Below are 16,708 nucleotides of genomic sequence, written 5' to 3'. Positions count from 1 at the left end.
CATCAAATACTACTTAATATTCCACCATCATCTTCTCAAGGGTTTTAAGTTAGTGTACAAGTCTCATGTGAAAACTTTAAATATCTTGCATCTAAGTTTCGTAATACTCTTTTAAGCTTCAGAAAGCATTCAGATTTTAAAGTTTTTAGGTTTATAAAAAAAAACATACTTTTAATGAACTTCAGTGGTAGGGAAATTGTTTGGTCTAGTTTTTTTTAAACATAATTGTACCTGTATTAAATTAAAAAATAAAATATCAACAAAACTTTGTTCGATGAAACAATTAAAAATAAAATAAAGCGAACACAAAAGTTTTAACAATTCAGAGAGAGAACTAAAAAGTAAATTTCTAATGAATTCTTAAACCGCCTAGCCCTCCTAGTTCCCTCATAAACTTAACAATGTTATGCAACTGATACGCTTTTTGCATATTTACAGCAGCTACAGACAGTTCTTTATTATTTACAATAAGAATTGTTTATTATTCAAATCACTAAATTGCAAATTGTATGCATCATTCAACAACAAAAGAAAAAAAATATTTAATATAATTAATGAACCACATCTGGTAAATATTTGTTGAAGATAATTTTTTGTTGTCCACCCGCATATCCTGTTGTGAAGTGAAAATAATCCAAAGAGTAAAATAGTGATGGGGTTGATGATGTATCAAATGATATGGGAAAACACCTACAAGTAAATGAAGAATCGATCAAGCACGACAGGAGAAACGCATGTGTTGGCGATTCAAAGTTTTAGTCCGGCGTATTGTGCATGGCGGTACAAGTGGAGTTGCCGGCAAGGCTTCAGTCTGTCGTGAGCCTCCACCGAAGAACGTTCCCCTGTGTCATAAATAACCGAAATAATCAACAACCCAAAAAACAAAAGCTTTTCTCTAAAATAAACACAAGTATCAATCAAATTGTATATGTGATTATGTAATTTTTAAAAACAATTAACAACGAAAATTATCAAATTTAATTTTTTGAATTAAAAAAATATTTTTCATTATAAAAAAGTGTAATTATAATGAGGACATTCTTGTGGGAATCGTTTAAATGTTACGACGATTACGGTGAATAAAGTCGTAAATATTAGTAAATTAATCGAATCTTTTTTTGGATAATCATGTGGAAATATAGTCTTTTATTGCTGTGTGCAACAGGTATGACTACATTTTTTGACTCTTAATAACGATATGTGTGTTAAGAGAAATTTTATTAATATTTAACTGCAATAATTAATTAAATAAAATCAATATAAATATTTAAATAAAAAGAAAAGTTGTCTAAAAATAAATTCAAAAGTGGAATAAAAATAAAAAAGTTTTTAATTCAATAAATAAAATAAAAACTGTAGAATTAAATTTTGAATATAACATGAACTAATAAAGTTTATTGAACGATATAAAATCGCGATCAACAACAAATAATGATAAAATGAATATCTGATGGTATGGATGAATGAAAAAGCTTCTTTCATAATAAATTCTATAGACAGATCTACTGCACAAATGAATAAGAGTTTATAAATGTTTTTTTTTTTGTCATTCCAATAAATATGCTTTAAATCGTTTGATAGGCAGTCACATTCTTTCTAAACATGGAAAATATTCTCGAGTTACCGTTTAATTCACATAACGTTAAATTCATGAAAGCAACATGGTACAGTTCAATAAATTTATCTACCATTTTATCGACCAATAAACTGTTTTGCATATGAAATAAATAGTGAAATAAAGAGCTAATTAATATGCAATGTTATAGATATAAATGAGCATGAATTTTAAAATAGTAATATAATATTGAACAAGTTTATTATTTGATAAATTAAAAAAAAAAATATATATATATATATATATATATCAATTTATCAAACTGTTAACACAATCATTCCTAAATGAACATTCGAACAAATGACAGCGAGCCTATGAGATTCACGAAACATTAATCCAGATATACATCCCTATTTGTGAAAGCCAATAAACGTATCTCTTGAGAACGATCCAAGTAACACGTGAATTTGCATTGAATGTCGATCTGTTGGCTTTGCGAATCGCCCGCCACAGGAATCACTAGCGATAACGCGTCGACCCTCACATCAATCTAGTGCCTCGGTATGAGACTTAGAAAAAAAATGACATCTGAAAGGTAAAAAATAAAAAAACAATTTATCTAAATTCTTGAAAAGTAAAAGAAAAAAATTTTCTACTGTCGACCTACTTATGTTGACAATATATCAAGCCCCAGTGACAAATTCTGGTAGATTGTAAACAATATTTCATCGTAAAAATATCAGCAATAAAAAATAATGTATATCAGTCTATGAACTCATGATATGACATCTTTGATCTAGAATATAAAATGATCTAATTCTAATTTCTTGACTCAAGTATCCTGACTGATAATTACTCAATTGCCATCAGAACTTTTATTCGATTGTTTGACAATTAAATGCTTGGAGTACCAACTGTGCTAAAAGAATAAAAAGGTCAAGTAGATAAAATAAAATACCGGTAAAGTTGAGAGAGAAAATAATTGGTTGTAAAAGTAACATAAGATTTTTTTTACGTGCAATTCATTGGTGAAAGAAGTTCAGGGTTATTAGAGAATCTAAAGTACTAAAACATTGATTAATTGTGCTAGCAATGAGAAAGAATTTATTTGTGTTAAACAACTCTTATGTCAACTGTGATTTATAAATTATTTCTATTTCTAGATTTGATCGGATAAATGTTTAATTTTCATTGATAAGTTTATTCTTGAATATCAGGTTGTAATCGTAAGATTATTTATAACTTACGATTACATGGCTTTTTCATCATTATTATTATTAATAGAATAGTTGAGTATAATTAATTAATTAATGCATAAGAATAAGCGAAAAGGAATTTTGAATTTATTATTAGCAGCAGTATGTTTTTTTAAATATTTTTTTACTGTGAAAAATTTTAAGCATTAAATATGTGAATAAAAAAACATTTTATTTCATGAAATGTTTCTTTTTATAGCACTTAATAAGTCATGTTCTTTAAATTGAAAGATTAATTTGTTTACCTATTCAATGTAAATAAATTAGTTTCCAATTTACTGATTATAAACAGTTAATTATCGGATGATTAAATTATGATAACATAATTTCTGATACACTATACTCTTATAACCATGTCATCATTGCAGAATTAACTAACAACATATTCTATAGAAAAACCGTATAAGATTAATTCATGTTAGTTAACTACTTTACAGTAGTACAGAACTTTTTTATTTTTATATTAAACATATTCAAAAATTTCAGATAAATCCAAATATATAACAGTCTGATTAAAACATATATTAACTGAACTTTTTAAAAAAGTATTTTGCTAATATTAGTTGATTTTCTTTGATTAAAGAGCTTTTATCTATGATAAATAGCATAAAAATTATTTATATGAAAATATAAAAATAAATCTAGCAGGAGCATTACAAGAAAAAAACTAATTATATAAATTACTTTAATATTAAAATATTTTATCTCCATAAAAATTGATTATGCTAATGAAATATTTTATGATTGTGCATTAAAAATTGCCAATAAAATTAACTATCTTTTTTTAATGTCATCATGCAGTGCAATTTAATAAAACAAAAAAACAATGATCATAAAAGTGACAACTGTATTTGTTCAATATTTAAATCGTTCTTGATTGCAATATTTAAATCTATCTAAACATCTGTATCATCAAGATGATTTTCTAAATAACATACATATTCTAAAACAATCTAAAATGGATATTAGATTTTATTATTACATTATTTTCATCGACATGAGTGATAAGATATTCGATTTATATGCTAAATGAACATCTATCGATATAATTACAGTTGCATAATGCTCAGAATATCGACCAAGGACGCAATACAATACAAAAATATGCTGGGTAGTAACTTACATTTATAGCTTTTTTGTTATGACATCAATGATGGACCAATCTATGATAATACCCATATCTTAAAACTTTAATATCAACTACTTAATGTAGATTTATTGATGCATTACTTGAACACTAAATATGACTTTTTATTATTCAGGTTTATCATCTGGTTCAACGGGTCCCCAGAGTGTAAGTGTGAATTTACCAGAAGACAATGCTGTGAAAAATGTTAAAATCAGGCGTTTTGCCTGTCCTGTTGGTTTTTTCCGGTTGAAAAGGAATTGCTACTACTTAAGCGCTGGCATAGCGCCATGGAGGGAAGCCTACTTTCATTGTAGAGATAGAAATGCCACTTTGGCAGTTTTGGATAAAAATGGCAAGGATCGAATTCTACGAAAATATCTCATGGGCGATCAATTCAGTAAGTTAAAAAAAAAACGAGGTAAACAAAGCAATAAATTAATGGTTCTGATCGAATATGAATAATATTTGCTATAACTTTATCATGCAAAAAAGTTACGGATAACTTACTTCTTTCAAAAATTTGCTTTTGCTACTGTTTACATTGAAAAAACTATTATTCTAAAACTAAGAATAATTTCTCTATGTATTTTTAATTATTTTTTGATACCTTTAAAAATATTTATCTACTGATTCATGTATCGTACTGAGCAAAAAAAAAGATAACAGGTTAAATATTTGCAATAAATAGCATATTAAAATTATCTGCTAAAATAAATCATCCTTTAGTATATAATTTTGGAAAAATATCTCCAGAAAAAAATGATTATTCCTTAATAATACGTTTTCCACAAACATAACAGCTTCAAGTATATGAAATCCACTGCTTTTACAGCCCCATAAACGGACGTACGAAATACCGACTGTATAAAACTCATAAAATTACCAAGATGTAGTGTAGAATTCTGTATGAAACACCAACAAGATAGGGTTTATTTGTCGTTAAATTTTTATTTCTATCAAATAATTAATCCTATAAAACACTTCTGCAATAAACATTCAAAAATATTTAAATATGTACTATCTTCGATAGCAATTTATTAGAATTACTATGAAATTTATTGTTGAATAATAATATTTTTCATCATGACATTTTTCATTGAAATCTTTACAGAAAAATCACAAAATATGAGCATCATATATTTTGACTCTTGAATCAATAAAATTGGAAAAAATTCCATTTTAATTGAAGTGATGTACGTTAGGAAAACATCATTGAGTTAGAGAGGAAGTTTTGTAGGTCACAATTGAGCGATGTTATGCAAAGATCGTTTAACTCAACGTAGAGATATTTTCTCCAAAGATATCATACACTACTAAGGTTACTTTTTCAGAATTTTTCTTTGGAAAAAATAGTAAAATATCAACGTTCTTCTGTAATTAAATTACTTTAATCTTTCGTTCTTTACTCAACCGACTGTTTATTTTGAATGTAAATATCTTTCATTTTAGAATGATTATCCAGGCTAGTCTCTATATATATTGAAATAAATTTAATTAAGTTATTCATGACAGAAATTCATTTTTTCCCCTTTTAAGACTCTTTTGTAATTCATTTCATATGTTATTTAACACAAAAAAATTCATAAATAATGAACGCTTAAGAATATACTTAAAATTTTTAGTACATCTACTATTAAATACTGAATAAATAATGCTCTCTAAAAGGCAAGTAGAGTGCAAGATGCTCCTAAGTATACAATTGAAGGAAAATGAATAAAAAAGTTTGATCAAATATTTAGTTTGAGATTTAAAAAAAAAAATAAATAAAATGAAATTTTAATATTTCTCCCAACAAAATAATTATAACCATCTCACATATTTTAATCCCAAAACTTTAATGAAAATATGAAAAAAAACAACTTAGTCTTTGATGGCTTTTAAAAAATTTATAGCTAAATGTATATAGGTTTTATTTATATTTTATAGTTACTTAGACACTTTAGATAAAAAACAGCTAGGAATAAAATCATTCTTTGTGAATAATATATTCCGAATGTTTTTTCTATTACATTAAATCCTAAAAGAATATTTCATTTTTAATTTAAATTTCTAGATTAAAAGTCAATAAAACTTTTGCCTCTCATCGACCCTTAAATACGATTAAAACATCACAAGTGACACCTCTTCCAAAATTGCCCTTCATTGTCCACTTTAAAGTCCTTTTTAGACTTGATCACTTTACTTTTAAATGAAAAATCAATTAATAAAATGATTGACTTTTAGCAAAGCTCGAGAGATGGATTGGTGGAATCTACAATTGGCAGCAGATGGCTTGGGAATGGGGAGTGCCTGGTGAAAAAATTGTATTCCAGAATTTTGCAAACTTAAGTCATGGGAATCCTCATCAGTATGCTTGGCACTGTATTGTACTGGATCCGTTTGCTAAATATAAATGGAATCCAAGAAGTTGTTTTAAAAAGAAGCATTACATATGTGAAGCTCCAGCTGGTCGAATAGGTTTACTGATTTTACTGTTATTCAGTTTTTTTCAGTAGGCATCAGTATGTCCGACAGAATTAATCAAGATCTTTCATTGTAGAACGGAGAAGAAAGAAGACAATAGACCCTAATCTTCAACCACAAAACCAAAAAATGAAACCGAGAAAAAAGGGTAAAAAGTACCGAAAGGAGATGGCCAATTTACAATCCCATCGGCGTAATAAAGCCCAAAGAACTTGGAGACGAAATTCCAACCAAGAGTGGGCACATGGAGTTAATTTAGGATCAAGGCCATTGGCAACGTAAGTATTTATGATACTTACTTGAACTTGATATAAAACATTAATTACTTTATAAATTGTTTCATTAATCACCAGGTCAACTAATCGAACTCGCCATCGATCGAACAAGAATCACCTTCACGACAGGAGCCCCAAGATAACTCAAGTCGCACCTCAAGGCTATGGATACAACACATTCTTAGGAGATGGACCAGTTCCTGCTAAGCATCAACCTCTAACGGATGATAAAATTTTATCTCAATACCAAACAAAAATTAATGATATAGCGCTCGAAGAAGTCTTACTAAAAAATTGAGAACTTAATAATTCCCTTATGGGAAACCATATCGCTTAAATAAGTATTTATCTCTCTTCCTCTATTCTTGCTTGTAGCAAGAAAATAGGTGTTCTATTTATTAGAAATTCATAATCAAATATTGCTCTCTCTCTTGAGCTTATAATATCTAATATTATAAATGTTTTAGACTTATATTTTTTTATTACTAGACTGTACAAGTCTCAAGATAAAGTTTTAGTTTTTTCCTATTTGTAATTGATTAATTACTGTAATATTTCATCTTGTTTTATACTGTCAATATGCATTAAGTGTAATTAATTTTAATCGACTTTATATTTTAGACTTTTTTCAATTATGTCAGCGTGAATATCTAATGAATTACCATTAAATAGCTTTGTTTGTAAATACTGTCAAACATAACTCAAAATATTAACCACCAATACATCTCATGTTATAGCGAAAAATAATAATTGTATGTAGATGACAGATATGAATATCAATGTAATAATCTTTTAATTAAATTCCACTTACCTTGATATAAGTACATAGCGCATCGCCTTTAGGATTCCCGTCTGAGTCTTTGTAGAGCTTGATCTTATCTTTATTCTTGTCATCTCGAGCAACAAGACCACATTTTCCAACTAGCTCAACTAGTTCATCCATAGTTACGTCCAACGGAAGACCGGAAATATAAATTGCTGTATTGTGAGCTTCATCTATTTCAAACCACGCTGGAGGCTCCGCAGATTTTTTACTTGCTTCAAGTTTTTTTCTCTCTTTCTCAGTCTTAGCATCAGCTTTTGGATTAGGTGATGCTGCTGATGTTTTTACCTCAGTGTTTGAATCTGTGAATCCATAACTCATTTGATATCTTGCCATGAAGTCATCATCAATCTGTAATAATTGTTAAGTAATTTAAAATGTAAAACGTTATGTAACTCATTAAATGAAACGATAAAAATAATAACAACAAGAAAAAATACCTTTGGAAACCATGCATTCTTCTCTTTATCCCAAAAATATACGGATCCATCACCAGGATCAGTATATGTATGAGTATCATTTTCAAATCCATAGATTCCACCTGCTGCATCAGGATCAGAACTTTTCTCTTTAACTAACCATTCATTTTTCTCTTGATCAAATTTATATGTTACGTTTGTTGCACTATCAGTATATACATAGTTTTTTCCATCAAACTCATAATTTTTCATTGGATCTTCATCTTTACTTGACTCATCTTTTTTCTCTACATCTCTTGAAATCCAAGCATTTTTATCGGCATCCCAGATTGACTGTTTTTTAGTTTCCGGATCAGTATAAATGCATAAGTCTCCTTCGTAACTTAAATGTTTTGAATAATCAGCAGAGACAGCATCACCTATTTTTGGTTGTTTTACATCGTCATTAGCTTCTTCCTCATCAGTATCAAACTCTTCAATATCATCATGAGGTCTCTTGTTTTTAGGCACTTCTCTCAGAAAAGTTTTTGGAGGCATTGAAGTGAATAGAAAAACTTGTTTAGTATCATTGGAATTTGGCGGGACTTCAACATTTAATGAACTAACAGCTTTTGATTCATGACTCATTTTATCATCTTCAATTACTTTTGAAGCATTCGATGATGTTTCTTTAGAATCTTGAACTTCATCCATTTTTTTTATTATTTATTAATCAATAATACAATATTACTACTGGAATGATTGTAATAATGGAATATCAATAATCTTGAATAATTCTTGCTTTTTTTTAGCAATTTAAATACAGCCCATAAAAGTTATTACTTTTAAAAATTATCAAAGTAGATTATATTGCAAAGTACACTTTAATATATATACTCCTATTATTTAAAGCGAAGTAAATAACTAAAAAATGTTTACAACTTTGAGATTGTAAATTAACCTCAACAAACCGCATTCAAATGCATTTGCAACAAATATTTGCAAGTTGATTTACATTTTTTATCATTAATTATTATTTACATATAAATAATAATATATTGTCTAAATTGTATCACTAGAAAATCGTTAAAAAAGTTACTGTTGTGAAAAAACAATACAAATTCATTACATTACTTAGAAATATTTACCAACATTTTACTGGTATGTATACTACTGCCGTCTATAGGACATTTACACAATTAGCAACACCGTGCGCGGTATTTTCACATTATTTTAAATGTCACGTTAATCTATTTATTTAACTTTAAAGTCAACATTTATCGAAAAATCGATATTATAATATAAAAAAACCTAATTCTAATGAAATTAACATTCTACGATAATGACAAGGAACTTGATATAAAATACATATTATTATTGGTTCTATAAAACATGAAGAAATTTTTAAAATAAATTAAAAAAATGAATAGTTATAACGTTAAGAAACGAAAAGTAAAGTAGTTGAAGTATAAGAAATAATTACAATATAGTATGAATGACAGAATTATCTGACACATATTTTATATAATATACAGAAGAAATAGTTAACTAAATCGATTTTTTAATGCTCATGTTTAATCTCAAACAACTGCACAACTCGTTAATGTATTTTTTATATTTTTAAGAGTATTCAATTATTGGAAAAGTTATTCTACGCACACGAAAACCCTATAAATATGATTAAATAACGTGATAAAATATTCATTGACTCTTTAATTATTGAACAATGAGAAGAAAAATGATGAATGATAATAATAGATTACGCATATCCATTCAAACTAATTTCATGAATAATTGAATGATGATGAATTTCCGGAATAATCCAGTGGAACGTTCATCTTGTAATCTTAATAAAATTTTAAAACAATGAATAAAAATTTCAAACTCAATGAATGATCGTAAATGTTCGTTTTTACTTTTCCGGTGGCGAGCTATTGCTCGGAATTGATTTCTAGTTGCCAAGCAACGACAATATTCAAGTTGCCACCACGCTATGTTATGGTAAGCCGGCAGTTGGTCTGTACAGCGTAAGGTGTAAACATGGGCCTGCCCGATATAGACAACATACCCGGTAAACTATTTATGAAAATTTTCTCACGAAATACAATATACTGCACATTATTTTCAGCACAAGATTTCTTATTTATTTCACCTGCAAAATATTTCATTATTTATTTAATAAACAATTAGATTGAAATGTATTGTATGTAATTGGAATGGCACCTGCTCACTTTTTTACCATAAGTACCATCAGTACAGACATAAAATTACTGTGTAAAGATCAGCACATGAAGCACCACTATTATTACATTCTGTTTTACAATATTATTACTGGATAACTTGTCTAGACATTTATTTTGAATTCAACTGTGATTCCTATTATTAAAAGTTACACAAGTTTGATGAATTTATTATTCAATGAGATCTGATGAAAGATAGCATTCTATTTTTACTCTTGGTTTTCCTTACGCATGAATTATTAAAGCATGGACTCATACATTTATCGCTACAATATTACCAAAAGTTTTTTATCATTTAAAATACAAACAAATATGGTATTTACGCGCGCATCGATCACGATCTGCCTATCGTAGGTCGACGACCTACGACAAGTGAACACTATAATGTATTCATGAATAGAAAATAGAAGAGTTCAAAGCAAAAATCCTATTTATAGATAAGAGACATCTATTTTATCTTGTAAGATGTTTCATTAATGATTTCTGTCGAAGCTTGTTTAAATTATTTACAGTTTGTTTATGCATCTTGCGCTTTTATTTTTTATCAATTAGGCCATCACTTATTTCAGTAATAACATACTAGAAGTGTATGTTTTAAAAATTTTCAAGTACTCATACTGATTATCATTCTCGTACAAAGTAGGTGTTATTTTTACTTTGTTATATTTAGAATTACACCACATTTTTTGCTATTTGTCGCAGTGTTTTCTTAAATGAATGTCCGATGAATTATGCAAAGAGACATTTGAACTTTTGATAAGCAAGACGCGAAAACGTAAATCCTCTGTTAACTGGACTCACACCCGTTGAAACTGCATCACTGACCTTTGAGAATACACTTGAAATATACTCTTGATTCATAGTCGGTCTATGAAAGGGCTTCAAATTTGCATGAAAGTCCTTGACGTCCTTATTTAACAAGTCTCACGCATATTATTATTTATCACGTCAGCAAATCCTTTCATCTACTGGCACATAAACCTTAATCAACAAACCAATTCCAAAGTCATTAATATTGTCGTTTCTTGTTGATGGATACACTGATTCTCATAATAGAATTTTTCATAAATGAATCATATTAAATTTCTTTTGCCGTCGAATCCGTGTTTTAGATAAATGTTTCGTGCCGACTTAGTGATTTTTAAATGATAAAAAACCTCGGCCATCTAGACCAAAATCTTAAAAGCATCTACAACTCAAGCTTTACTAAGCTACACTTTTACCCTGCAAAAATTAAAAGATTAAATCAGAACAATAGATTTTCGTCAAGGACATGTTGCTTGAGAATTAATGAATCATAAAAGAAAAATAAGTATTTCGATACTACACTAAAAACAAAAATAGGACATTAGAATTAAATGTAACTATACCTGCAGGTGTGAATCAGATTACGTTTGACCATTGTCTACCAATAACCAGTCATATGCACACGTGCTTATGATTACATTATCCTGAATCAATAAAAAATAGTTACGTAAGGCCAACGACATTTTTATAGAACACACACTTCGTGTTCACTATAAGTTCTATACAAACAGATAAAAATTTTTATCTTATCACTATTAAAATACACTAGAAAAATTTATATAATATTAAAATTTACGTTAATAATAATTATTAATTCGCTAAATTTTTTATCTTTCATTTCAGACACCGGTGCAATTTTCACTTTAGGGCGCAGTCGATTCGCTGATAATATTCCTTCACATTTCTTTATAAGGAATGATCCTGTTATCAGTATCACTTGTGGTGATGAACATTCTGCTGTTGTTTGCCGTAAGTGTAATCTGTAAATTAAATTCATCATATTTCAAAAATATCAATTAAGTAATTGTTGTATAGTTAAATTTAAAATTAGTTTAAAAGATCTGAGATACTTGAATAATTTAACACCTGAATGTAGATTTTTGTATTATCTAGAAATATCTTTATTCTAATATTCTTTAATCAAGAATATTGAAATTTCAATTATAAAAAATACAAAAGTGATTCATAATTTTTCTTGAATTTATTTCTCACTTAGAAAAGCGTTGGAAAAATCTTGAGTAGTTGTGTACATTCAACAAGCTTTTGGAGGACATGGTATTTTTGTTTGTATCAATTATCCAACTGCTACTTCACTTGGAAATTGATTAGAAAAGTTGATGTGAAACATATCGATTCATATAACAACATCAGTAAATGATTTATACAATAGTCAATACCTGAACTTCTCTTCCAGTAAAAGTTATCACGTGTTACCCACTTTGCTACAATATTATCTTTATCGAGGTCGATTTGTTGGAATCATAATAAACCAAAATCACAAAGCAATGTCTTCTACGTAGTTAAGAAATCTATATACATTATTATTTAGAAACAGAAATAAAATTCAATCACATTATTGATTTTCACGTTATAATGATTTGACGATAGATATGAAAGGCTATCACTGTGGGTAATTACGGCAAAATGATTGAAGCGAGCATTTCATGATTAACAGCTGCTGCAACATGTTAGAGATATTATATGCTTCAGTGCAAAGGATAACCGCTGTCCACCCTAAATCGATACAAACACGCTAAGCGTAAACAATAATATGCCTGACAGCCTCTATTGCCCTGTTTGACTCTCGTGATTTATAACTAATTAAACTAGTCCAACAAAAAAATATTTACCTTTCAAAATGAATATTAACCACTTAAAAAATATTGATAATATTCATACACAAACAGAATAGAGCTTCAGTGCTAATTTGTCTTTTTGTTTTCTCACCTAGAGAGTGGACGACTCTTCGTCTTCGGCAGCAACGATTGGGGTCAGCTAGGTCTTGGTCATAAGAATCACGTCAGCAAGCCTTCGTGCGTAAAAAGTTAGTGATCGCGCGTGCCAAATTAAGGACGCAAATATTCTTTAAGCTTTTATTCATCGATTTCTAAGATCTATGCACATAAATTAACTTGTTCATATTTAATATAACTATTAGGTGTTAACAATTATCTTTATGATGATTTGCAGTACTCAAACCACAGAAAGTTACTCACGTGGCATGCGGGAGAGCCCATACATTGATATGCACTGGTAAGAATTTTTATCATGACATCCGGGTAACATTTTAAAAAATTCCTGAAATACAAAATGTTATTTAATATTTTTAAAAATCATGACAAAAAATGCTACTATTTAAATACTTCTGAGGAGTAGCAAACATTTCTAATTTGATGTAGATTAACAACTTGATGAATTTTTCTTGAAAATAATTACGGCTTTCTTTCATTTAGGAGAACAAAAAATTTTTGCCTGTGGTAGTGATCAAGAATCTCAATTAGGACGTGGACAAATGTCTTTAGGAGAATGTTCAAGCTCACCAGTTCCAATCTACGATTGTGGAATAGCAGGACCGAAAATTTTACAGGTTGCTGCTGGATCTCATCATTCATTAGCTCTGACAAGTGATGGTGAGGTGTTGGCTTGGGGAAGTAATTTAGAAGGACAATTAGGGTTACCAGGAACTTCCGGATTAGTGAATATACCAACAAAAGTCCAGCTACCAGAGCCAGTTAAGCAAATTAGTGCTGGATATTATCATTCAGCATTTCTTACTGGTAATGACTCTGCTAGAATGCTATAAAAACTATCTAGTTCACATATAAGGGTATAATTAAACGAACTAATTGACTTGAATTTTTTTACGAAGAGAGTGGAGCAGTATATGTTTGTGGAGAAGCAGAAAGTGGAAAGCTCGGCATTACATTGGATTTTAGAACTCAAGTTGCTCCGAAACCGATGCAATTGTCGACTACAGCTGTTTTTGTTGCTTGTGGCGGTCATCATACACTTATTCTCGGCGGTAAAAAATATTTTATGTCATGTCATAACCATTATTAACATTACTGATTAATTAGTAACGTATTTTAATTTAATGAAATATAATTGTATCATTTAAAATAACCTTGAAAGGCTTAATAACGCCCATTCTATATGTAATTGACTCCAAGTCAAAATATCGAATACCTTAACGTATAAAATTACTTTATTTATTCTCAATCAACCTAAAAAAAACTCATTCAATAATGAAGTTTAATTTGACTTTTAGATGATGGAAACCTTTACTGTACTGGTAGCAATGCTAGTGGTCAACTAGGAATGGGTACGAATGTAACTGAAATTCAAACACCAAAGCAACTTTCTCGTGGAGTTTTAGAAAATGAAGTTATTGCTAAAATTGAATGTGGAGAAAGCCATATAGCTGTTGTTACAGGTAATATTTTATTGCTTCATGAATGAAATAAATTTTCTTAATAATGTAAAGTTAATATTTAATTAATATTAATTTACAGAGTCTGGAAAACTTTTCACCTGCGGTGATGGAAGACACGGAAAGTTGGGTCTTGAGGAGAATGAGAATAATGTACACGAATTAACATACGCGTCCAAGTATCAAGAACTTTTCGTAACAAATGTACGTATTTACATAAGCAAATGTCAAGCGATTAAACATATAATTCAATAATGTTTTGAATGATTTATTATTTAAGGTCGCTTGTGGTGGATGTCACACGATTCTTGTTGGACGACGAAGAAATGGAGAAAATGATAATGAAGAAGCTAAACAAATGGTAATTATTCATAATATGATTTTATAACTTAGATAATGACATTTATTATTTTTCAGAAAAATAATTCATTACCACCACTCAAAATTCCAACTTGCATACAAAATGATAGTCCAACGAAACTGGAGAATGTTGATAATGGAAGTGAAGCAGAGAAAGGTGAAAATGAACCATCAGAGAAGGATATAGATTCGGCAGAGAACAAAACTAATGGAATCGAAGCAACATTAGAAAATGAAAACAATAAAACTGAAAATACAGAAGAAAATAAATCAAATGAAAATGATAATTCAGTAGAAAATAAACCCAATGAAAATAATAATCCACTAGAAAATAAAATCACTGACGATAAAACTTTAATAGAAAATAACACAAACGGGGTAGGAGAATCAGAAAAACACGAAAATAGTGTAGAAAAACCAGAGAGTCCAAAGAAACCTACTGAATATGATAGTTCTACACAAATAAAAGATAAAGATAATGATGTTGAAAATGTAGTAAATGAAGAAAAAAACAGAAATAATGATGAACGAGTGGCAAATTTAACAAACGAGGCTAACAATCAAGATGACAAATCGATAACAGAAAATAATGAAAGACCAAAGTCTTCCAAGTCACATGGTGACAGTGTAGCTGTAGAGGAATCAAAGAAAAAAGAAGAAACTATCAATAATGAAGAAATTACAGTAGAGAAGCCAGCATCGCCACCTCTTCCTGTTCCACCACCAAAGCCACCACGACAAAAAATTAACAGTGCCGGAAGCCAAGTATCTTCTAACGCACCGAGCTCGGCATCATCTAAGGGCGGTTCTGAAAAAGCTGTGAATATTGATACGCAAATAAAGATGAAATCTCCTTCTAAGAATTCAGTTCATCCGAAAGAAGACGAAGAAGTAAAATCTATGAATGGATCTGAAAGGAAGTCAGCAAGTAGTCAAAAAAGCCAATCAATCAAGTCGAAAGCTGATACAGATGAGACTGTAACTTTAGAAGCAAAAATTGTTGATAGCCTAGAAAAAGTGGATCATTTTGAAAGAAAAGTTGTTAAAACAATTGATGAAAAAATAGACATGATTGCTGATGATGCAGATGTTATCCAATCTCCAGTTCGTGGTACAGGTATAGATCACTAAAATAGTTGAAAGAAAATATTTTTTTTTGTAAATAACTGACAAAATATATATTAATGTGTCTTTTTTCATAATATTTCAGCTAAAATTACCAAGTTATTTAAAAGTAAAAAACAAGAAATAGAAAACGGTACAAAGGAAGCAGTTAGTGCAAGTGCAAATACAAAAGGAAAGGTATTATCAAGTGATGAATATTTTATACTGAATATCACTATTTATAACTTCTTTCATTTTTTCCAAATAATTAACACTTTGATACTAATCCGCACAAGATGAAATGTGAATATATTATATTACTCGAGAATGAAGTAAAAGAATAAATGAACTTCCTGAATAATTCATTTTTTCTAAAATATCAAAATCAAAGCGTTAATGTGAAATAAATTAACAATTTTTGTCTCTGTTTTACTTACATTAAATAAATACTCACAATAAATTTTTTAATTTCAGTCGAAGACATGCAATATCTTGTGATCCTGAAGGCTATTGTAAAGTTGAATGATGATCCATTATATTATATTTTTTATAAAATAACTTTATGAATCCGGCATTGGGGACCAAGACCGGCAGTAATCTACTCCAATCAATCATTTGCATCCAGTTCATTCCATAAATAATAGATTACTACTTATTGCCAGTTTTAATTATTTATTATATTACTTTTTTCTTAAATTTAAATTTAGAGTATTAATATATAATTACATATAATTAGATGTATTTATTAATTTTCATTGAAGCTTTTATTTATGTTTGAAAGCTACAGTAGCTCAATAGAGCTCCACTAGAGAGCAGCATCAACTTGATGCAACTGCGTCGTTAGAATTCAGGGCCGTATTGCGACTAA

At 29.0% G+C, this 16,708-nt stretch overlaps 3 protein-coding genes across 3 annotated transcripts in view; 2 read left to right on the top strand and 1 right to left on the bottom strand.

The window, feature by feature from the left end:
• barc (RRM1_TatSF1_like and RRM2_TatSF1_like domain-containing protein barc) overlaps window positions 1–8,912 on the bottom strand; it is a 36,075-nt gene extending 27,163 nt beyond the window's left edge. The window contains exons 1-2 of the mRNA XM_035089729.1: window positions 7,942–8,912; window positions 7,490–7,852 (exon numbers count right to left, since the gene is read on the bottom strand). Of these exons, the coding sequence (XP_034945620.1) occupies window positions 7,490–7,852; window positions 7,942–8,613 (1,035 nt within the window). The 5' untranslated portion in view covers window positions 8,614–8,912. The remainder of the gene's footprint in view (window positions 1–7,489; window positions 7,853–7,941) is intronic.
• LOC118070879 (uncharacterized) lies at window positions 802–7,458 on the top strand. The gene is made up of 5 exons (XM_035089731.1): window positions 802–1,165; window positions 4,074–4,337; window positions 6,164–6,397; window positions 6,480–6,681; window positions 6,757–7,458. The coding sequence occupies exons 1-5, from the start codon at window positions 1,129–1,131 to the stop codon at window positions 6,974–6,976; spliced, it is 957 nt and encodes a 318-aa protein (XP_034945622.1). The 5' UTR covers window positions 802–1,128; the 3' UTR covers window positions 6,977–7,458.
• A 1,010-nt stretch (window positions 8,913–9,922) lies between the features above and the next one.
• Window positions 9,923–16,567, top strand: LOC118070874 (X-linked retinitis pigmentosa GTPase regulator). The gene is made up of 12 exons (XM_035089726.1): window positions 9,923–9,970; window positions 11,790–11,915; window positions 12,898–12,990; window positions 13,137–13,199; window positions 13,400–13,723; window positions 13,816–13,968; window positions 14,215–14,379; window positions 14,459–14,580; window positions 14,657–14,737; window positions 14,794–15,853; window positions 15,947–16,038; window positions 16,315–16,567. Exons 1-12 carry the CDS (start codon window positions 9,940–9,942, stop codon window positions 16,336–16,338), a joined length of 2,334 nt encoding a protein of 777 aa, XP_034945617.1. The 5' UTR covers window positions 9,923–9,939; the 3' UTR covers window positions 16,339–16,567.
• Window positions 16,568–16,708: the final 141 nt, after the last annotated feature.

The sequence above is a fragment of the Chelonus insularis genome, unplaced genomic scaffold, assembly GCF_013357705.1.
Source record: "Chelonus insularis isolate UGA/USDA-ARS -01 unplaced genomic scaffold, ASM1335770v1 contig_70_pilon, whole genome shotgun sequence".
NCBI classification, from domain to species: Eukaryota; Metazoa; Arthropoda; class Insecta; order Hymenoptera; family Braconidae; genus Chelonus; species Chelonus insularis.
The sequence above is the reverse complement of the archived record's forward strand: the minus strand, read 5'-3'. Positions and strand labels throughout refer to the sequence as shown.